General features: G+C 40.5%; 1 protein-coding gene across 1 annotated transcript in view; it reads right to left on the bottom strand.

Moving 5' to 3' along the window:
• Positions 1-3,474: 3,474 nt before the first annotated feature.
• The window catches only part of dlc (deltaC), a 22,832-nt gene continuing 1,925 nt past the window's right edge, over positions 3,475-24,381 (bottom strand). Inside the window, exons 2-10 of the mRNA XM_037776240.1 lie at positions 23,285-23,527; positions 20,428-20,488; positions 19,422-19,679; positions 17,990-18,181; positions 15,470-15,639; positions 15,061-15,277; positions 7,106-7,841; positions 6,804-6,918; positions 3,475-4,969 (exon numbers count right to left, since the gene is read on the bottom strand). Of these exons, the coding sequence (XP_037632168.1) occupies positions 4,964-4,969; positions 6,804-6,918; positions 7,106-7,841; positions 15,061-15,277; positions 15,470-15,639; positions 17,990-18,181; positions 19,422-19,679; positions 20,428-20,488; positions 23,285-23,527 (1,998 nt within the window). The 3' untranslated portion in view covers positions 3,475-4,963. The remainder of the gene's footprint in view (positions 4,970-6,803; positions 6,919-7,105; positions 7,842-15,060; positions 15,278-15,469; positions 15,640-17,989; positions 18,182-19,421; positions 19,680-20,427; positions 20,489-23,284; positions 23,528-24,381) is intronic.

Here is a 24,381-nt window from a genome sequence, read left to right as displayed (position 1 = left end):
GAAGGTCTCTCCGTTCTCCTGCTGTCAGGGACACGAGGCAGCAGCTACTCATTAACCAGCAGACTCTGAATCAGTTAACACAACGCTGAAGCTCTGAAAACAGACAAAGGTAGTGCGGGAAAGAAAACAGAGACAAAGGTAGAGTGGAACAGAAAACAGAGACAAAGGTAGAGCGGGAAAGAAAACAGAGACAAAGGTAGAGCGGGAAAGAAAACAGAGACAAATGTAAAGCGGGAAAGAAAACAGAGACAAAGGTAGAGCGAGAAAGAAAACTGAGACAAAGGTAGAGCGTGAAAGCAAACTGGGTCAAAGATAAAGCGGGAAAAAAACAGAGACAAATGTAGAGCGGGAAAGAAAACAGAGACAAAGGTAGAGCGGGAAAGAAAACAGAGACAAAGGTAGAGCGGGAAAGAAAACTGAGACAAAGATAGAACGGGAAAGAAAACTGAGACAAAGGTAGAGCAGGAAAGAAAATTGAGACAAAGGTAAAGCGGGAAAGAAAACAGAGACAAAGGTAGAGCGGGAAAGAAAACAAACAAAGGTAGAGCGGGAAAGAAAACAGAGACAAATGTAAAGCGGGAAAGAAAACAGAGACAAAGGTAGAGCGAGAAAGAAAACTGAGACAAAGGTAGAGCGTGAAAGAAAACAGAGACAAAGGTAGAGCGGGAAAGCAAACTGGGTCAAATATAAAGCGGGAAAAAAACAGAGACAAATGTAGAGCGGGAAAGAAAACAGAGACAAATGTAGAGCGGGAAAGCAAACTGGGTCAAATATAAAGCGGGAAAAAAACAGAGACAAATGTAGAGCGGGAAAGAAAACAGAGACAAATGTAGAGCGGGAAAGAAAACAGAGACAAAGGTAGAGCGGGAAAGAAAACAGAGACAAAGGTAGAGCAGGAAAGAAAATTGAGACAAAGGTAAAGCGGGAAAGAAAACAGAGACAAAGGTAGAGCGGGAAAGAAAACAGAGACAAAGGTAGAGCGGGAAAGAAAACAGAGACAAAGGTAGAGCGGAAAGGAAACTGAGACAAATTTGCCTTTTCTTCCGTGAGGCTCAGCACGACTTTCAACAACGTATTTTTCGTGAGTTTTCCTACGAATGTCCACCAACACGTGACGCACGTGTCAATTTCCGCTCCAGTCTTTTCAAAATAAAACTACTTAGTTAGCTTTAGGAAAAGATGGTGGTTTGGGTTAAAATAACACCGGAAGTGTCGTAACTTAAAAACGGAAGTTATGTGACAAATAAATCAAAGTTGATTTCTGGCCTCACACGGGGCACCAATAATTTCCTGGTGAAAGTCTGTTTTGTTTTTTTTAAACCCACCCATCCACCCTGGCCTCCCCCCAAGCAGTGTTCGCCGCTCTTTATACTTCCTGTTTCACAATTACGTGGATAACATATGAATAGATTTCGTGCTGACCATCACGGAAAAGAATGTGAAATCCGTGTCGTCATGTACACGAATCAATATATTACATTTTGGTATTTCAGCAAAAAATCCCCCTGTGGCCCAAAAATCATTTTTCCCATAGACCACCACTGGGTCTTGAGGTCCGGTATCTAGTTCTTATTTGAATCTGCACATGAGATTTATGGACAAATGAAAAAGGAAAAATAAACAACAATGCCAACCAAATATTGCAATATCAAAATGTCATGTGCAGTTTTAAAGAAAACAAACAAACCTCCAGCTGTTCTGATTCAGACCTCTGACATGATAAAGATACGAATGAACACTCTGATACGTGATAATCCACTCAGACCACCGATGGTAATCAGCCTCCATGTCGTGTGTTAACGTCTGATAACCGCACGGCTCAGAGTGGATTATCATGAATATTATAACACACACACACACAGAGGACTGCAGGGTTGTAATCTCTGTGTTACACACACACACACACACACACACACACACACACACACACACACACACACACACACACACAACCATGACCAAAGAGCTTACCAGCAGGTGCTGATCGTCGTCCATCACAGAGACAAACTGGTTATACTGGATCACTGCCAGCGTGTGTTTGTTCACACTTTATTACCATTTATCTAAAACACACGTCTGTTGTCCGACCAGGTTATTGATCATTTATTGTTGTTAGGAGGTTATGTTTGGGTTTGGTTGGCTGGTTTGTCGGTAGGATTATGGAAAAACGACCTATTTGGTGGAAGGGTGTAGCATGGGCCAAGGAAGAACCCACTACATTTTGGAGTGGATACATGCATTATTTTTCACTTATGGAAACGGTCTTGGCTGATGTCTGAGCTCTCTGAGGGCCCCTCTAGTTTTAGTTATTATTATTATTTATTTCCATACCAACGTAGAAACAGAGAAGCCTGATAAATAGTTGTGAAAGGTTCATTCTTGATTTGAGGACACATATAAAGACTGAAGAAGACCATGGGATGCTGTGAAAGGCTCAGGGAGTAGCTGAGGAAGCAGACCCTGCATTTAGAATATGTATCACAGATACAAATACAAGCATTTATTTATTTATTTATTTATTTATTCTATATAAAGTCAGACCTACTCCACATTGCTAGTTGCAGAGAATTCCCAACATTAATAATTTGTTACCAACTCAAACTGTATGTGTTTGAACATTGAGTGATTTACAGAGAATATTAGAGAGAAATGTTTAATGTTTGGTAAATCATTCAGTGCTAAATGGCGTTTTAATGCTAAATCATGACACTTTAAAATCTCCCTCAGATTATAGATTAGCTGCTTTTAAAGGAATACTTTGGAATGACGGTTACTTTCTGTTTTACGGAGAGTTTAGGCCTTTGCATATCAAGTCCGTATTTTTCTTCCGAAATTGTTGCGCGTTTAAAAAATAAATAAGAATCGTCGTTAAAGTTTTTGGAACGGGTTTGATTTCTGCGGGGTTTTTTCGCATCCGTCAAAAGGCATAAGAGGGTTGTTTGACCACTCAGAGTCACCGTCAGTGTAAACGCCATCAAACGAAATGGCGTCTGATAAACATTCACTTCGTTTCCTGGCACAAAGCATTTTACAATAAAGAAATAAAAGAATGCAGAGATGCAGAATTTAAAGACAGACTGTGGCAGGTGACTGCAGAACAGCTTGGAATCGGGGATGGTCACAAAACAAAGGCTGTAGTAAATATCGGACAGCAGTGATTGAGCTCTAGGAAGCTAAACGATAGCTTCTTGCTAATGTAATTTAATTCATTAACCCCATTTGGGACTACCGCTCTCCATCGCACCCAGTTAATTAATTCAGTTTTCTCGTAACCTGGACCTTCATGAGCAGTGCCCAAATTTTGTTCTCGTCCCCAAAAGCAAATGAACCAACATATCCTGATATAGAAAATATTCAATACTTTCTTATATCAGGACATTTTATTGTTTATTATCTGTCACATACGGTGTGTTAACAAAGAGACCATTGGTGCTACGAGAGCTGAAGAAGAAATGTGAAACAACACATCAACAATATCATTTTTCTAATTTATTTATGAAAAAATATATTTCTTGATTCTGACTGAGACATTAGGCACATTAACATAGACATATATACAATTCTCTTTCATAAATACACAATTATTTACAAAAAAAGGCAAAATTAAATAGGAAAACTGTCTTCTGGAGGATATGTACACATTGCATTGTTTTCTTAAATTAACAAAGATAGAACAAAGACACGACTACACAGGAACGACACATATTTTTGGTATCAAATGGAATAATCGCTGTTGTAAAAGTTTCTTATTTTCCAAATATAAAAGTATAAAAAACACGCTCAGCTGTGTCTGTAGTCTCGGGAATGTTGCAGAACAACAGCGGGCGTCTTTATTGTTTTCCTGTTTGATCGATGAAGGCAGCAAGAGAGAGAAAAAGGCAGCAAGTTTAGTTTTTTTGATTCATAGAAAAATAAATTTTGAAAACCTACAACAGTGGGAGAAAAAAAAAGCAAGTAGAATCACAGGAAGACGAACGGAAAAAACTGATTTGATTTGTGAAATAATTCCAGCTCGGCTGGACCTCCATCCAGCCTGTGATGTGTTTGACTTTTCCTTTACATCTTGTCAAAGGTAGATTATCTGCTGGTTGTTGATAGAGGTACAAACTCTCCCTGATTCACCTGAAAGGTAATTTAGACTGAGATTAGATCAGGGAGTGTGGATGTGACTGGGTTTAAAGACACATCAGCAGTAGAAAGGTCTCCAGTGGATTTGAATGGTCTCGTAAAGACAGGATTTGAACATGAAATAGAAAGTCCTGGATTTAAGTCCTGTTGCAGTTTTCCATAAGAAGAGGCACTTCAGAGTTTGGACGTGATTGTAGTTCTTCTCCTAACAGGCCACAATGTGATGCTTCACTTTCAAAAACAAGAAAATAAAATAAAATGGACGGAGTCACAAACTGTCCAGTTCGGCTTTCAGACAGTATAAAAAAGTTCAGTTTGTTTGACCTAAAATAAAAATCTCCCGTCCCCGTAAGCAGGTCCTCTGATCGATTTTGATTGACACATCATGTTGTGAGATTGTACAGGAAACGGTTGCCACGGTGATTAGGGAGCATAGCTAAGGCACCGGTCTTTCCGATAGGCGGACGGTTCCACTTCTTAACGTCCTATCGTTCGATCCAAAGAAAATTCAGATATACACACAGAAATATTATATTAAGATTTAAAGTATAAAAAAAAGATAAATAGTGCAAATGACGCCGGACATTCACTCTTTCCACTTTTCTCTCCTCCATTCTTTCTTTCTTTTCAGAATCATTGTCATCCGAACATTGTCAATATCGAAGCAGAAAAGAATAAAAAAGTCCTTTCTTTTTGTTTTGTTCCCCCCCCCCTCCCGTTGAGCAGCAGTAATAAATATTAAATAAAATAACGTGTGTAGAATAGATCCTCTGGGTGAAAACATTTCAGGCCTTCAGCGTAAAAGTTCCTCCGCTGGCGGTCTGAAAACTGGAGGTTATACCTGAGAACGAGACAGAGAAACAGCAGTAAGTCATCAGCATATGGGATGACTTTTTCTGGGTCAGATAAAAAAAACGTGCCATTATTTGGATGCATTTGGAATCAGACTGGAATAAGAAAAGTCTTACTTCCTAAAGACATTTGAACATGTTAGCTTTTCCACAAACATCTTATGAGTTTTGATGAAGCTGTTGAATTACTTGATCCCTAAAAATATATATATAGAAACAAGCTGATTTCGAAAAAGGTGAAGTTTCACAACATACACTCTTGGCATTCTCCATACTTTTCTACAAGTCATGCCATGTTGTTTTGAACAAACTGATCACTTTTTGAATAAAAAAGATAATTTCCACTTAAAAACTGATTTATCATTTCAACTGTTACTTTCATTCAGAGTTGTTGATTCTTGAAATGTTGAGAAATTAGACCTACATGTTATTATTCAACCCTGTCTCCCAGAAAAAATAACGTTCCCATACAACTAAACTGCATAACCAAAATACGTTTTGAGGGAAAGATATTTTCTCCGGGGTTACGGTTACAAAGTTTTAAACAGTTTTAAACACGTGATTAATGTTGTTAATTGAACTACTAACTACTTAGTTAAACTACTGGGTTAGGTTCAGTATAAAACATAAATTGGCTTAAAATTACTACGACATTGAAACAAAACTACTTAGTTAGGTTAAGGCAATAAAACTACTGGGTTAGATTTAGTAAAAAAAACATCATGCTTTGGATTAAAATGACTGAAAACAAAACAAAAATGCAACAAATGATTACGTTTCGCATGGGACACAACACAAAACAGCAGCCTCTTGGAGGAAAGTCCGGTGTTTGTTGGACCCATCCACCTCCCCTTTCTCGCATGTTATACCCGTTATTAATCAATAAAATTTTTATTCAACATCAATTTCATTCACGGTCGTCACCTGTACTACTTGACTCGCTGCAGCCGTCCACAGACTTACAAACGTATTTGTGATACGTAAAAAGACAAACGTAATCCACGACAAAATACGTTTCCTTCCCAACATAATTGACAATTTAGTTGTCTGGGAACGTTATTTTTTAGGAGATAGGGCTGTAAATACCTGGAGGTTAACTCAGCAACATAAGACTGTTTCAGTATCTTTGTTAAAATGAAAATGATAAAAACATCTCTGCACTCTCGGTCTGAGATATATGACTAAATGTGAGTGAATAAATTAATCATTATCAATGTAATCTTGGCTTGATAATTTTGTCACCAACCCAACAAAACAACACACTGATTTATTACAATGCAGCTGTTTGCAGTACGCAATAACAAAACTATTTCTGTTATTTTCAGATTTAACTTTTTTTTTGGGTTTAGTTTATTTGTGCAAATTAATAAATACACATAGTATAAAACAAAATGCCAGAATTAGCCAAAAGGCTATTTTTCATCTGCTGTCTCTGGCCAAGGTGTTAACTGTCCACATTTTTATATATTTAAATACATATATATTATATATTATATAAATAATAATAAATAATTAATATAAAATAAAATGTATAAATGTGTGCTCATTGTCAAAACAAAATTAATTCAGCATATTTTTAAATAATCTTATTTTTATGGTGAATATTTTTTGTACTTTTTGAATCAGTTTTGTTTGTAGAAAATCTGGAGGCGAAGGCCGAAGCAAGTATTAAAAGCCAGTATTATCTCCGGTGCCCATTTCCCCGAGACCTTCACTCAGTCATACTTTCTTACATACGTGACGAACCAGAGGTGCGATTAGGACCAAACAAGAAATATATAAATGTACTGGTTGTGTTGGTTGTGTTGGTCGACGTGTCCTCACCTCAGTAGCAAACACACACTGCTCCATCTGCTCTGGGATGATGTACACCGGGTGATACAGACTGTCCTTTGCAAAACTGAGAGGAGGGACGATGATGGACGAGTCACACTTCTTACTGTTAGAGAGTGAGAGAGAGAGGGTTGGTACCGCGGCAACAACAAACAGGAAATACTCGGTGAAGGTGTGTGAGCACCGGACTGATCAGATAACAGACGACAAACAGGCTGCGACTTGTCTTCAAGATTTCAGGGAAGTTAAAAACATGAACACAGAAAGCCATCAAACCAACATCAGGTCCTTACAGGTCAAACTTGTTCCTGGCCAGGCGCTGCTCATCTCTCGCCAGGTTACAGTCTGCCATTTTGTTTTTAAAAATAGCCATGTTGTCGCCGCCGTTCTCCACCAGCGCCGCGTCCTTATTGGACACTTTAAGTTGTCCTCCCGGGATGAGGAAGGCCTCCTTCTCTCTCAGGCTGCTCAGCGGCGCTCCTGGTAAACTCCCGTTATACGGTCCGCCCCCGCCAATCACTGCGTTGCGGTTGTTCACGGTCTCCAGGTCGTTCTTCACTGACATGGTGAGGGCCGACAGCTGCCTGCCCCGGCGGAGCTGACGCAGAATGTGGATGGCGGCGAAGACCAGCAGAGTCAGCGTCACCAGGCCGAGGGCGACGGCGGCAATCAGTGCCGGAGGGGCGTCGCTGTTTCCGGGCGGTTTTATAGTCGTCCTGACGGGGTACTCGCAGCGTGCGCCCATGAAGCCCGTCGGGCACTGGCACACGGGGCCGGAGAAGTGGGTGTAACACGTGCCGCCGTTTTCACAGGGGAAGTGGTTGCAGGGGCTGGTGCGCACGGAGCAGTCCTTGCCGGTGAAGCCGAGCGTGCACGTGCAGGTGAAGTCGTTGACAGCGTCCACGCAAGTGCCGGCGTTGCGGCAGGGGTTGCCGGCGCAGTCGTCGACGTTGGTCTCGCAGCGGGAGCCGGTGAAACCGGGCAGGCAGCGGCACATGAACTGCTTCCCGACGTCCAGACACTGAGCGCCTGCAGGGAGGAAGACACGGGGACGAGTTAGTTAGAAACACAACCTGAACGCAAGAAAACGACGGAGACGGGATGAGAAGGACAGATCTAATCACATCACACAAAGATATAAGGTTTATGTTTCACGCTGTCATCTATAATCTGTAATCTATAATCTGTCTGGTTCAGCAGAATCAAATCAAGGTAAGTTATCTGTTTGTGCAAAATTGCAATACAAGCAAGAGCTTCACAAGAAAATAGCAGACACAATATGGAAACAAGACGATATCAACAACTATAGTAGAATAACAGAAATCTGGGCAGGGAAGGAGGCAGATTTTACCAAAAAAAGGTGCAAATATTGTTTTAAATCGGATCTAGACCAGCAAGTTTATCACAAGAAGAGCAAGAGAGATGGTTCGGAAGAAACAAGGAGGCTCGAGGTAAAAAAAATGTGACTGTTAGCTTGTGGTGAAATACATTCTGAGGGTGGACACCTTATTTCAGCACTCATCAATGGGAATATAGTGCTACAGGAATGAGTCCTAAAACCTGGATATGAGTTTTGAGCATTTTAGCACTTCCTGTTGACTCATCTGGAAGATAGTGAAACGTAAAAGACAGTTAGTCAGACGCCTGAAATAAGGTCTGTGATTAATAGAAGCTGAAGAGATTTTAACGTTTTGTTCTGCGATATAAAACACATCAATAAATATATCTCACTTGTGAATTTTGAAGCTTTTACGTGTCACTATAAAGCAGCTAAATGAGACGACTAAACGTCATCACGCCGACTCGTCCTCCTTTACAGCCTTGTTGTAGCTATAGTCTTAGCAACATTAGCTTTTTACTTCTGGCGATTGCATTTACACTTCAAAAATCATAGAAGTGGTGTTCATTTGTGGAGATTATCTTGCTGAACAAAACGTGTAAAAAAAAAAAGTATCATAAATGTTTATTTTCTGCAATAATCCCAAACCCAATGGAACAATCCCATTGGCTTTTCGTCGAGGGAACCAGAGAGATGCTAACTTCCTGGTTGGCCTACAAAAATACGCCATCCTTGCAGCACTCTGTAACATTATTGAGTGATGCAGACATGTTACAGGGAGAATCTTTTACTGGTAATACAGTAGCAGCATGTAAACTGAAAAGCAAATAAACAGAGGACCTAGAATGGAGCCCTGTGGGACGCCAGAGGACTCAATACTCTACCAGAGAGTCATCTTACAACATAAAACATTGTACACGTCTATTAAAAAGTCCTGTATGTTGTAATCAACTGCATCAAAAATACCAAAGTAAAGAGCTGAACACATTTTTTTTCAAATACTAACGAAGGAAAGTTAAGCTCAGCAACGTTGCATTAAAAAAAAACTAACAAAACCTGAGTTACGTTTCTTTGGGTTTTTGGTGTTTTTTGTTTGCTAAAGTGTGAAATGATTCACGATCTTCAAAATGTTTTTGTTTACTTTTCCAAAATGAACAAGAAGAGTTTACGAGAAGAGACTCCATCTGGACAGAACCGAGGGCGGAGAGAGAGAGAGAGATGAGAGAGAGAGAGAGATGAGAGAGAGAGAGAGAGAGAGAGAGAGAGAGAGAGAAAGAGAGAGAGAGAGAGAGATGAGAGAGAGAGAGAGAGAGAGAGAGAGAGAGAAAGAGAGAGAGAGAGAGAGATGAGAGAGAGAGAGAGAGAGAGAGAGAGAGAAAGAGAGAGAGAGAAAGAGAGAAAAAAGAACATGTTTATTACAACATTTCCTCTCAACAGATGACGCTCATCAGGACAGAAATGTGTGTGTGATTAGAGACGTCCTGAGGAGATGTTTTCCACGGTCTGCGTGCGGTTTACTGTAAAACACTGAGGAGATTTGTGAATTAAGGCTTTAGATTTACTGACTGATCTTCAGTCTTTGTTCTGATTATTTTGTTTTGATTATTAATGAGCACTTTGCAAAACAACACTGTCTGTTTGACATTTACTGAGACAGGAAAAGGAAGGACGAAGGGGAGAGGAGGACGCTCGTCCTCTTGCAGCGACTCTACTAATCTGGAGATGTTTAAACGGGACCCGTGAAGTCAAACAGTTTGTTTTTACAGTGTAAGCACTGTAAAAACAAACTGTTGAATCAGCTCCATATTTGGTTGTTCCGTGCAGCAGGATGTGTTGCAACACTGCAAACAGAGCGGAGCTGCAACCGACCACTCAGCTCTCTCTGTGTGTGTGTGTGTGTGTGTGTGTGTGTGTGTGTGTGTCGGGCTCACTGAGAGGCAGGAATGATGGCAGATTGAAGATAAGCAGGCAGCGGTTTCGACACGCTAATGAGGACCTGAGGGAAGACTGGGACCCTCAGAGACCAGAACTGTACGTTAAACTGTAATATTCAGTGATAAAGTTGAACTTTGTGCTCCGTCAGTGGAGCCGTCTGATCCTGATTATCCGTCTGCTCTCATAAAGCCGACTGGATGATGAGAACAGGTGACTGAAGTCTGAGAATCTTTCTTCACCAAACCTCCATTCGATTACAAAGATCTCCTCATAATCTCTGTCCTTTCTGATGAACTCTATTAACAGTGTTTTACTGATTTACTTTCGCTCTTTTACGGTTTACAGTTGGACATTTTCCAAACCGTTTTCTCTTCCTTCCAGGCAGCATTTCACAACACGGGGGGGAAATCAACTTGCAGAGACTTGAAGCTTTCTGATTGATCTGAAATTCAATCTGCACCGTGCATTCATGCACTGGTAAGAAAATCAGACATCCTAGACTACTAGGAGCAGTCAGAAAACTAAACCTACAACAACATTGAAAAGGCTCCTGAATTTGGTTTTGTCTTGCAGCGATAAACTATGATGGATTATCGCTCTGCAGCAAGTTTCTGCAAGGTGATTAAACACACAAAGTGAAAGTAAAGGCCGCCTGGAAGAAGAGAAATCAATCTAAAAACCGATGGTACGCTTTGTAAAATGCCCAGCAGTGACAAAGTTATTTGTAGTAAACAAGTTCACGCATACGTTTTGCGTGCCACAGCGAGCGGGGCTAAGAAAGGTCTTTTTGGCACACAAGAGGACCGGGCATTTCAAGAGAGAAATGAGCCGTGGATCAGTCCTGACGGCGCTGACTGACTGTATCAGGCTGAGAACCGCTGCCAGCACTGGATTCCTGCCCGAGACGAGTGCAACCAGGTAGAGAGAGAGACGGACGGACAGACAGATAGATGGGGAGGTCTGAGAGTCTCCAGGCTTGTTTACGACGGCAACAATGAGGACGAACATGTTTGGGTTGTCAGACAGAAGGAGATAAGACGTGTTGAGAGGCTCCTGCGTGACAATCAAGGCGTTTATCTGCCCTCTGGCACACTAACAGATATCTGATGTGAAGCTTTAAACCCAAACACTCCATCTCTGCACATGTTTACTGGTGGAGAGCAATCTAATCCAAACTGAACTGAATTGAATCAAGTTACAATTTTAAGCATTAAAATCTGTGCTCATATGCTAACGGTAACCTCAAATAACTTGGGGTAATGTCCCTTTAATAAACTTTTATCGCCTCGTTTCCAATCTGGCAACACAGAAACATTGAATAATGCACCAACAGAAGTTCCTCCTGCACTAAAAAACTGAATTATATCCATGCAAGCTCCAAAACCTTTCTATGAATGAATGCATTGTTGTTTTAAATTATTCTATTTTCAGTTTTTGTACATGTTGGAATAATGCTCGCAGAAGAGCTTCACACAAACGTATTGCAAAGTTACTACTGAGGATCTGCAGAGAAGAGCTTTAAACTGTATTAAAAGAGTTTCAACCTTTACTTTCTGCAATAAAAAAATACTAAAAAGCCTGTTTGGGCAACAACAGGTTTCACTTTGTGGCGTTTATGCACATGAGTTATTGGTTCTGGAGATAACGCATCAGTGGAGCACAGTGTTTTCTTTTGCTTTTTCGACACAAAGGCCATTGACTCGTTATTTAACATGGATCAGCTCCAACGTATCAGTGCTTGTTATTACCAGTGGCCTTTAAACCACGTTTATCACTATCCTTTTATTATTATCATACAGATCATTGCTGCTATTAAACGCTGTGCTGCTCCAACTCAGTACAACAGGAGAGCTTATTAGCTCTGACAGCAACCTGCAATAACACACTCACACAGAAAGTAACTTCACAACAAGTGGTTGCCAGTTTGTTTATGGTCGAGTGGAATCCTCGTAAATTTGAATGTGCACAGACAGGCGAAAACCTGCAGCACAAAACCTCCATTCCAAGGGTCGTGTCTGATTGTGAGACGTCACTTTGGCCGAGCAGACACTTGTGGATACGGCAAGCATAAGTCACGCTCAGACAGCTAATATGTGCTAACGTCAGTTCACATTCACATATCCCGCAGCCTGATGGAGACACCAGTGTAAGAGCGACCAGGCATGGCAGCAGCAGCATCCTTTTATCTCTTGGTACTGGAGTGAAGCCGGGAGCTTATCGTCAATTTATGCATTTTTTTCCACACTAACTGGCAACTTGATCACTAATGACAGAGATACCGACGTCTTTATACTATTGGCTCACAAGCTTGGTTAAAAGCGGGAACTGAATGTCAGATATCGTCCACGGATGTAAACAAACCATTAATTTTGGAACCGTCAAAATAGTATTATTATTATTATTATTATATTGTATTATTATTATTAGATTTTTATTTTGTTTAGGAAAAGCCATACTTTTATTCGGCGCCTTTCTAAAACATAATAATCGAAGTATTAGTCTACGTAAAAATGTTACCAATAAGACCTTTAACTTAAAAAATGAATAAAATCAGGGCTGAATCTTAAGAGAAACTACTTCAGGAATTCAATTCAATTTTGATGATTTGTAAACAAGTTCATAAAAGTTAAAATACAACTATTTTAACAGACCCATTTTAGTGACCTCTTAAAATAGTTGTGCTTTCATTGTAACTGTAAGATGTTGGTATGTTGATGTATCAGAACAGTTGAACAGTTCAATGAACTGTTTGGCGTTTTGTTTCAGTTTCAGTATTACTAATGCAGACAATGTTTTCTGTCTTTTAGACCTGGAGTTTGCATGAAGACTTTTGCACTGAAACAGTCTTGAATTCATCTTTCAGACAGATCACACTGCAGTATTAACAGCGGCGTTCCACAGGGCTCAACTCTCGGGGCCACAAAATATGGGATAAATGTATATTTCTTTATGCAGATGACACACAACTGTACATCTGTGCTTCCTCCCCTAACAACACCAGCTCACTGAATCTGATGAAGCTCATTTAGGATCAAATAAGGCGCTTATTGCAAACTTGAAAACCCAAATTTGTACAATTATCTCGGCGTTTGAGCCAATCGAGACAAATATTCTGGGGTGCACTAAGTAAGAACTTATTTTAGACTCTTAAGAAAGACAGCTGCACCCTCTATTAGTTTAGAAACAATAAGAACAAACACGTTTTACCGTAATGAAGTGAAGATTTACAATCTTCTGCTTGTTCCCTTTGACTATAACCTTTTGTTGTGGCATCATTTAATCATTATACCACCTCGTTTTGTAAATAGTTTGATATAGATTGACATCGGATGAACTGCGGTAAATTAATAAATGATTAACTGACTGATAATGAACCCTTTCATGATATACAAGCGCTCAACCGAGGTCGTCACACAGCTGATAGAGCTAATAAAGGCTTCACGGTGAAGGGTTGCAGCCAAGTATGATGGCGTACACGCTGGTATGCTCGACGAACTGCCCCTGAACCTGCAGCAGGTGGATCCAGTTAGTTTAGATTTACAAACAGATTAACTGCCAGAGAGAAAAGTGTGTGAAAACTGTGCTGCATATCTGTTCTTTTGCTTCGACTGAGTAGAAATGAAACCACCTGCACAATAAGGCTCTCAGTTATACTTGAAGCAGATTAATGATTAGATCGTCCTACCAGCAGTAGCAGCAGGACACTTGACCCGCTTGGCAAGTTTGCTGCTGATGACATAATGATAATGACCTCTTAATCTATCATATAAGTTTAAACAGCTTGTGTGGTGTATACATAAACTCTTATAACTATACAAATACTATAAATACCGGCGTACCGTGTCTGATTAAAGTAGCGTGCAGCTTCTAAAAACACAATAATTCACCTTCATACCTCGTTGCTGTACTCTGTGATTCTACCTGCTGTTTATAGCTACAGAAACAAAAACACACAATTCAAATATCTAATCCTTGTGCCCATGGACTTGAGCATCCTGTGAACAGACATCTGAGACGCAGCCAAGAGGCAAAAAGCCAAGATTCTTAAGATGCATCGATATATCTGGAGCTGCTTTGCTGGAGAGATGGAGGCTGAAACTGATTACAGGAAGTGGTTGAACGCCGGCCGCCTGCAAGTCTGAACTTCCAGAAAGTCTCCGACTATCAACAACTATCTTGGTTGTTGTTTTGTGGCTTCTGTAAAAAATGTAACCAAGCTGACAAGTACTGACAGAACTGTCCCAAAAAAAGATGTTTTTGAATTCCTTCAGATAATACACTCCGGGTTTTTATTCTTTTTATAACCACGCAGCATCTGATAAGTCCAGCGAGCACAGGATCAGATCGGTACATCCTGGACTCACTGACAAACATATAAGATGCAGGAAATGATGTCACAGATTTACACAGTATCGACACGAATACCAATTTGTTGCCCTCAATGTTGTGTAATCTTTTTCCCCGAGGTATCGAATATCAATATTTTTCAAGGTATCGTATCGAAGATAGAAATTCCAGTATCGGGTCAACACTGTTTCAGACTAAAGGATGACATTTCTACACCGGACACGACTAGTAATAGATTTTGGGGATTTGGTGCGTCTGGTTGGTTCGTGATGACACTTTCGTGTTATGTTCTTGCAAAAGTGCTAAAAAAAATCAAATCTGCGGCACTGCGAACTTTGCGTTTTCATCGCGACTCGTACCAGCACACCTGAGTTTATGAGCTAATAAATATACTTTGAGTGTTAACTTATCTTATCACTTTCATTTTGTAATAAACTCTGAAGCCAGTCATCCTGGCTGGGGGGTTAATCTGATGTTGAATCAAGGCAGCAGCAAATTAACCAGACAGAAAAATACGATATCGAACTGATTCCGCTGTGAAATTGAGTAGAAATCTGACTACTGTGGTTGTAAAATAATTTCAGGGTGCAAAAGTAAATGAAGTTGGATTACAGGTGGGGGTCATACCGTTAGCGCAGGGGTTGCTGCTGCATCGGTCGACCCTCTTCTCGCAATTGGAGCCCGTGTACCCGAGCGGGCAGCGGCAGCTGTACCCGCCGCTGACGTTCTCTTCGCAGGTTCCTCCGTTAAAACACGGCCCGTCCGCGCACTTCATGGCGCTGATCTCGCAGTTCTTCCCGTAGAAGCCCTGAGGGCACTCGCACGAGTAATCGTTCTCCAGATCCTGGAGCAAAGATGGGAGGAGAAAACAGAACAAGTTAGATATTAATCACGCTGCAGGGTTTTTGAAGGATTCTGGGAAAACAAAGCTATTTGCTCAGTGACTAAATGAATGTAGATTTAGAGGCTTTGCAGGCTGATTCAACAAAACCTTCTTGATCTGAGTGAAGATGTCAGATCCGGTGCGCTGACTTACTTTGCAGCTGCCGCCGTTCTTGCAGAGGTTGCTTTCGCACTCGTTGGTCTCGTTCTCGCAGTTCTTGCCGCTGAAGCCAGGCCGGCAGGTGCAGGTGTAGCTGCCCTGGCCGGTGTTGGTGCACGAAGCCTCGTTCTTGCACGGCTTGTGGTTGGTGCAGTAGTTCAGGTCTGGAGTTTAGAGACAGGAGGAGAGTAACAGAAAGGTTAGGTCAGGAAACAAGATCTTTTTTTATGTAAACATGAGCCACAAACGTCGGACTTTTCATGGTTTCAGTAAGATTTGAATTCCTTTTCTTGTCAAAACTAAACTTAAGACATTATTAAATAAACATGAACAGGGCTTCCAATTTGGTCTACATACTTTTGGGAGACTTCACTCCCTTTTTAAATTCTTTCTGAATGATGGTTTTTGTTTGGCAATAAAGCAGGAGGTCAAACAGTAGATCATCTTCATGTCACTGGAAGGTTACTGCAAAAATGTTTATGCAAAATGTTGATATCTTATCCTCTACAGAACGATGAACAAAGCTGGCACGTAGACCAAACCTTTTGTAGGAATACTTTTACTAACTGATGAGAAAACTATAATATTGTATACGTTATTCTCAAGAAATGAAGACGAGATATTTGCAAGCAAAGGAGGGAGTTTGGTGCAAGTTTTGTAAAACATCTCAGATTTGTTTTGAGGGATGGGAACGCTAAATGTCCAAACCTACTTTGCCTGATAGAGAGTCAAATAAGAAGGTCAATTTGTGTGAAACTGCCAAATAAAAGCTGCAGACAGGTGATGTGATGTTTGTGCTGCAGATTCACATCCCCATGAGCTTCCTTCTACTAAAGCTTTTTATCTATAAACAAATGTTTTCCCAAATCTCTGTCTGCCTAATATCTGAATATCTAACGTTCTACTGTCTTCCAGCTTAGACTGACAAATGTTGGTGTGTTTCCAGGTAGATTTTCTGGTCTTGGTTCCCAGATTTCCAGCCCCAGACGTCCCCTCTCTACTGCATTAAACATCATCAAAACATCTGCAGTTTCACACCAACTCAAACTAACTTTTAAAATAACCTTGTGGATATGATTCTGCAGAACATGACAATCATTAAATATCTATACAACAATATGGCTAGGGATTAATTGCCATTTTTATTTAGCTTTTGAGGTTAAAATATTCTAGTTTTACACCTTAACAACCTGTTTTGTGCACGGTGAACAAATATAATGTGAAATAGATCAGATCGTGTTGGTTTTAGGAAACGTTTGTTTCTTATTCACTCGTATGCAGACGATAAACCACTTTATATTAAAGTGAAACCTGCTGACACAATACAATTATAGAATCTATAAATATACATTTTATATGTTTAAACCATACACTTTTTATTCTGCAAACAATCTTAAGCTGCACTATAGGTGCCACTATAGCTTGTTTAAGATGTTTTTATCTCACGCTTCCCTCACTACTGCAGTTTACTTTTGCTCTTTTTATCTTGCAGTTTCTGTCCTTCACTTATCTGTCAAATATAATTGCTGTAATATAATAATAAACCTTTAGTGCACCACTGCAGATGAGTAAAACAACTCCATTACAAGTTATGAACTAGTTCACAGATTAAACAGAAACTATCGTAATGTCAACGTCGTGTTGGAAAATGACTTATCTGCCCTGTTTTTGGCCATTTAATACAATTATTATCAATATATTATTATATTTCATTGTTGTATTCCTTCCAAGCAGCTTTTAGTTTCATTTCATTTCACCGCTGTTTGTAAAAACAACTTGCAGACATTTTAAACGTTCTCATGGAGTCATAATAGTTTATGTGCTGCAGGGACGCTCTGACTTCTGAGAACTGAATCGGCTGATAAATAACGTTTTGTTAATGCAACTATGCGTAAGATAAAAGATTAATAAATAGGTGACAGTGGTAACGTGAATTTGGAGTCCTTTATTTGGATTAATAATGTCACATACAGCCACATAGATTTTACTTCTCAGTCCACAAACTCATCATCATTATCATCACTATAATGACAAATATCTATGAAGACATGACTGTGATGGAGAATCCGTCTGCGGCAGGTTTTTATGTCTCCGCGAGTTGAATTTATAGAAATAAACAGAAACTGAACTAGTGAGACGTTATAAAATCTGATGGTATGATTTGTTAAATGGTGCTTTTTGTTTAGCTGCAGAGTAGCTTTGCTTTCACAGCCACTTTCAGTCAGTCATCAACCCTCTAATTAGCATTTTAATGAATATTAATTTACGTCATCTGCAACCACAGCCAAAGCCCAATTATGAGAACAGACCACACAACATGTGGAGTCTGATGTGATGGTCTAAAGGCGGGTTAGGTAGTCGACATCTGTGTGCTTTAACAGCCACATTAGACAACGTTTAGTCATAATGAGTTTGTGTTTTATACTTCTAAAATGCTTCTTTTGTGTCTTAAAACTGGCCAACAGAAGCGTGTGTGTGTTTGTGATTTCGATGACTAGACCAGCAGCGACCGACCTTGGTCGCAGTACAGGCCTCCCCATCCCTCCTTGCAGTTGCACTGCCAGGGCTGCTGGCAGGTCCCGTGGAGGCAGCCGGGGTGTCGGGCGCACTCATCGCAGCGCTCGCCCTGCCAGCCCTGCCGGCACACGCACTCCCCGGGAGACTCGCAGTAGCCGTGCACCTCGCTGCAGCCCGCCGCACAGATGGCTGATGGGAGGAGGAGGAGGAGGAGAAGGGGGAGAAGGGGAGGGGGAGTCAAAAAGAAAAGAGAGGGAAAGGGAGAAAGAGGGAGAGAATGTTACTATGAGTGCATGTTCTTCTCTCAATCACAAAACAACCCCCCCACCCTCCTCTGCCTCCCCTCTCAGGGCCTCTCACTCACACACACACACACACACACACACACACACACACACACACACTACAAGTGCTTGTTAAGTAGTGGACGAAGCAGCTGGCTCACACAACAAAAGCAACACATGCCGTCTCTTTTCACGCAAGGCAGCGCACATTAAGCTGCAGCGCGTGTCCCCCTGTTAAAACGGGCGGGTGGACTGGGGGCCGACCGGGGGCCGAACGGGGGCCGACCGGGGGCCCGACTGTTGAGCTAAAAACAAAAGGAGCCAACACACACACACTGTGGAAACAACAGAAGCTCTAAGATCTTTTTTTTGGCGATGGCGTTGACAACTGCTTGACTTAACAATTTCAAAGCCGCTGGACAAAAAAAAATGAAGCGCCATGGGTCCTATTCTTTACCCACGCTCCCCACAACCCACCATCTCCTCCTCCTCCTCCACCTCCTCCTCCTCCCTCCCAATCTGAAGAAACGTTAGAATAAAAAGGGAGGGAGAGGAGAGGAGTCTCACTACTGTTAAAAAAAGAACATTTTACAGCGTATTTGGGTGCTTTATTAAAGCAACTTTTCATGAAACCCTCCTCAAAACTTTAATCTGTACAAACATCCTACAGCTTCCTAATACAAGAGACATTATAGATTATAAATAAAAACACATTAAAACATGTTTAAGTCTCAACAAAACCGTCGCTGAGCTCTGCAGACAAACTGGATGTCCCTACAGGAATATTATATTAGAGAGATAAAATACTTTTCAGCGTCGTACAGTCAGGTGTAGTGGAGGCAGTACGCAGGTATACGGAGTATGCACGCCTCTTTTTCCGGCGGTTCAGCCAAAAAGCCATAAGAATATATAGGAGAGGAGATCACACCCACTTCCTCCTCTGTAGCCTACACGTCTCTACCTCATCAGCGACCAAACACAACTGACTTTAAGTTCATTATTTGGTGGCGAAGACACAAATTAAACCCCTAATGTAATATTAAAGCAACATGAAGAGGCCTTAAAGGAGCATTCTGCTGTTTTAGAGTTAAAGTAGCAGTGATTTCAGACGTTATAGTTTGGTTCCGGTCGGCGTCAACACTCACGGTCAGAGCAGTACTCTCCCCTCCAGCCGTCCAGGCAGCGTCGGTTGCCGTCGTCGTCGCAGGTGGAGTGGCCGAAGGTGTCGTTGCGGGGCCGGCAGAAGGCGGAGCAGGCCTCGCCGTGGTAGTGCTCTTCGCACACCACGTGGTAGGAGTAGCGCAGCTCGCTCTGGTTGCCGACGTGCGCGTCCCGGGACCACTCCTCGCCGACCGTCAGCCTGTGGCGGGTCGCCAGCCGGCTGATGAGATTGTTCTGGTTCTCTGGAGGGGGGAGAGATGAAGATGGAAGGAATGTTAACTGAGGAATTATTCCAAAAGAAATATCTCTTTCTATCATCTTCCTGTGGGGAGTTTAGTTTAATGACTTTCCAGTGACGTGATCGTACTTTTATCTCCAACCTGTTCTCATTCCCCTCAGCGTTCGGTACCCTTTACCGCCGGTATAAAACCACTAGACGTTCCTTTAACTATAGTGTAAACCTAGTCGTCACGGCAACAGCAAACACTCAGAGAAAGTGCAGCAGGTGTGTGGTGACATAGTTTTAAAAGCGAAAAGAGACACAGCGGGCGAATGGGTCCAACAAACACAACGTTTTCATCCAGGAGGCCGCTGTTTGTGTCTCGTCTTCACACCATTCAGTGTCATCGTCACGGTACAAACGGAGTAGTTTTAAGCCCAACCATGTAGTTCTTTCTAAACCTAACTGTTGTGGTTTTGCTGACGCCAAGGGGCGTGACAGAGCGGCGGTATGTGACGAGTTGGGATGAGAACGCCATCCATGGAATCGGCTACTCCAAGTACGTTTTATATTAACTTCACAGCAGCAAACAGGAGACTTCTAGGGTGTTCAAATCTGGCATTTAACATCTTCTGTGTCAGAACATCAAATCTAAACAGGATTTACTTTCACAACGCGTCTCTAGTCTGAGTTTTCAGAGGGAAACAGCGCCGCTGTCGCCGCCTGGCGGTGAAGCAGCAGCAGCAGCAGCAGCAGCAGCAGCAGTTTACCTGTAGACTCCAGTCCTGAAGACTCGGCGTTCCAGGCTTCAATAATCAGAGAGAACGTCCCCTGAAAATGAGTCAGAGAGGATCCATTAAAGACCAGGTCTATCATGGAATCAATGATCACACATGCACACATCTAGTCCTGCAGGACAGTCCATGTTTGTTTGTCCTTTATTTATTTATTCATGCGTGTAGAAAGTGAAATAAGAGAGGTTATAAACACTAATGTTCAGTGGCGGCAGGCCAATAGAGGGCGTCCCTGAGTCACACACAAACAACATTACTACTACTAATAATAATAATAATACAAATTATATAAATTGTCAATATTTGTTTTAAATATGGAATGAACCCAGTAATATGTGTAATTTTTGTAATGTGATTATATTTTGTATAAATAATCTGAATCTGTAAAGTAACTAAAGTTATTAGATGAATGTAGTGGAGTAGAAAGTCTAATATTTAGAGTAGAAGTAGAAAGTACCTCAAAATTGTATTTAAGTACTTAGTTACATTCCACCACTGAGTATATTTTATACTGTTGTGTTTTTTAAAAGCATTATTTACTCTTCAACTGTAAAGTAGTAATGTGTTTTTGATACCTTCACTTTGTTTTTTGCATTAAATCATACCGGGATGTTTTCTGAGATTGATTGGATGTGGCACCAAAGATAGATAATGTACACTGTAAACAATCTCTGTTAATGTACAGCAGGATTTCAACAGTATTAACCTGTTATTGCTAAAAACAGTGTTCCTTTGTTAATACAAAAGAAAACCTGTTAAATTACTTTAACTGAACTATAATGCATTCTTAAAAAACATCACTTTACTGCTGATCAACTGTCTAAAGGATCATCAGTAACAGTTTCATGCAGTATTTTAATTCTGGGACCTGATCTGCTCATGTGAGGCTTGTACATTGTACATGATTGTAAAATCAGTGAATTATCTTTATTGTTCTTCACTCACATGTTGTTCTGGTTTCATTCTGTGCTTGTAGCCAGCTAGAGACACACAACAAGTCTATTATAGCCTTTTTAAGTGCCTTTAATTGTATTTAGTGTGACTATTCCTGTGTCTGTAACCTGCTAAGTCTATTCATCTAGGCAAAAAATAATGTTTATTAAAATGTATGTAAAAAATAAATAGTGCATTAAAACAAATCCGTAAGATCATGTAAAAGAAAGGCGAAAAACATCTATATAATGTATCTTTGAACAGTAAATTAACTGTAACATACTGTAAAATTAATAAAAGAAAAACAGCATTTTTCATTAACAGTATAAAGCTGTACATTTCAGCGACAGTATAATAATGTTAATTTTGCAGTAACATAAAGGCAACCCTGCTGCCAGTTCTTTACTCTTATTTTACTGGGAAATACCTTGAAACATTTCCACCAGCCGCCACTGCTGATGGGTGAATGTGCATATGTGCAGTCTATAAAGTGGTATATAGGATGTATAGTGTAAAGTAAGTGTAAAGTGCACCAGTGGTCCAAGATGGTTGCAGATAGTGCATGTTAAAAGTGCATGTTAAAAGGCAGATAGTGCATGCTTAAAGGCAGGTAGGGCATGGTTAAAGGCAGAGAGTGCATGCTTAAAGGCAGGTAGTGCATGCTAAAAGGCAGGTAGTGCATGCTAAAAGGCAGGTAGTGCATGCTTAAAGGCAGAGAGTGCATGCTTAAAGGCAGGTAGTGCATGCTTAAAGGCAGAGAGTGCATGCTTAAAGGCAGGTAGTGCATGCTTAAAGGCAGGTAGTGCATGCTAAAAGGCAGGTAGTGCATGCTTAAAGGCAGAGAGTGCATGCTTAAAGGCAGGTAGTGCATGCTTAAAGGCAGGTAGTGCATGCTTAAAGGCAGGTAGTGCATGCTTAAAGGCAGAGAGTGCATGCTTAAAGGCAGAGAGTGCATGCTTAAAGGCAGGTAGTGCATGCTTAAAGGCAGGTAGTGCATGCTAAAAGGCAGGTAGTGCATGCTTAAAGGCAGAGAGTGCATGCTTAAAGGCAGGTAGTGCATGCTTAAAGGCAGAGAGTGCATGCTTAAAGGCAGGTAGTGCATGCTTAAAGGCAGAGAGTGCATGCTTAAAGGCAGAGAGTGCATGCTTAAAGGCAGGTAGTGCATGCTAAAAGGCAGGTAGTGCATGTTTAAAGGCAGAGAGTGCATGCTTAAATGCAGGTAGTGCATGCTTAAAGGCAGATTGTGCATGCTTAAAGGCAGGTAGTGCATGCTAAAAGGCAGGTAGTGCATGCTTAAAGGCAGGTAGTGCATGCTAAAAGGCAGGTAGTGCATGCTTAAAGGCAGGTAGTGCATGCTAAAAGGCAGGTAGTGCATGCTAAAAGGCAGGTAGTGCATGCTTAAAGGCAGGTAGTGCATGCTAAAAGGCAGGTAGTGCATTAAAGGCAGAGAGTGCATGCTTAAATGCAGGTAGTGCATGCTTAAAGGCAGGTAGTGCATGTTTAAAGGCAGATTGTGCATGTTTAAAGGTAGATTGTGGAGGTTTAAAGGCAGGTAGTGCATGTTTAAAGGCAGATTGTGCATGTTTAAAGGCAGGTAGTGCATGTTTAAAGGCAGATTGTGCATGTTTAAAGGCAGATTGTGCATGTTTAAAGGCAGGTAGTGCATGTTTAAAGGCAGGTAGTGCATGTTTAAAAGGTAGATAGTGCATGTTTAAAGGCAGATTGTGCATGTTTAAAGGCAGGTAGTGCATGTTTAAAGGCAGGTAGTGCATGTTTAAAGGTAGAGAGTGCATGTTTAAAGGTAGAGAGTGCATGTTTAAAGTAATAAGAGAGGTTATAATGTGAGAGCTGCAGATTACTGGAGTGTGATTTTTGTTGAAGAGTGACGTTCGTCACCTACCGGCCACTTGAAGTGGAAGGGCACCCTGATGGGCGCGCTCCCGGAGATGGAGTTGGAGTCGGCGCCGAAGATCTCCGTGAGCGCGGTCCCGTACGTGCACGGCGGCTCCGGGTTGATGACGTTCTGAGAGTGTTTGAGGCACACGCGGAAAAATATTTGGCAGTCGCGGCTCTGGTAGCGACAGACGCCTCTGGAGCTGGTGAAGGAGTCGATCTTCAGCTCGAACACCCCGGAGGAGAGAGCCTGAAGAGAGGAGGGTCAGACACGGAGGGTTAGAATTAAAATATCATCAATTATTTATTTATCTATTCATCTATTTATCCATTTATCCATTTATCTATTTATTTATGTATTTATTTATGTATTTATCTATCTATTTATTTATTTATCTATTTATCTATTTATTTATGTATTTATCTATCTATTTATTTATTTATCTATTTATCTATCTATTTATTTATTTATTTATCCATCTATTTATTTATTTATATATTTATATATCTATTTATTTATCTATTTATCTATCTATTTATTTATTTATTTATCTATTTATCTATCTATTTATCTATCTATTTATCTATTTATCTTTCTATTTATTTATCTATTCATTCATTTATTTATTTATTTATTAATCTATTTATTTATTAAACTATTTATTTATTTTATTTATTTGACAGGGACAATATATGAAGGCATCGTTACACTGAATTAAAGTGCAACTGATGTAATATATATAATAGAATTTCTAGCTTATTAGCAGACCTTGTCCGTGGTTAGGTTTTAATAAAAAATATTAAAAATACTATATATAATATGTGCCAGTATATAAATTATTTAAAATTACCTCTTCACTTCCAGCTACAAGTTTTTGCATTGTTAATAATAATTGCATAATTTCTTTATATTTTTCATATTTAATGCACATTTTGTTGCCAATACTTCACATTTATTTATTTTTATATATTATATCTTGACGGCTTGACTTTTAAAATAAAATATCATCTGATACAAGAATGTGTAGATTTAAAAGAGACAAGCTGGAAAACGTTTTAAATTTAACCTTTTTATCATTTTATTTCTGCATAAATTGATGATAT

The sequence above is a fragment of the Sebastes umbrosus genome, chromosome 7, assembly GCF_015220745.1.
Source record: "Sebastes umbrosus isolate fSebUmb1 chromosome 7, fSebUmb1.pri, whole genome shotgun sequence".
NCBI classification, from domain to species: Eukaryota; Metazoa; Chordata; class Actinopteri; order Perciformes; family Sebastidae; genus Sebastes; species Sebastes umbrosus.
The sequence above is the reverse complement of the archived record's forward strand: the minus strand, read 5'-3'. Positions and strand labels throughout refer to the sequence as shown.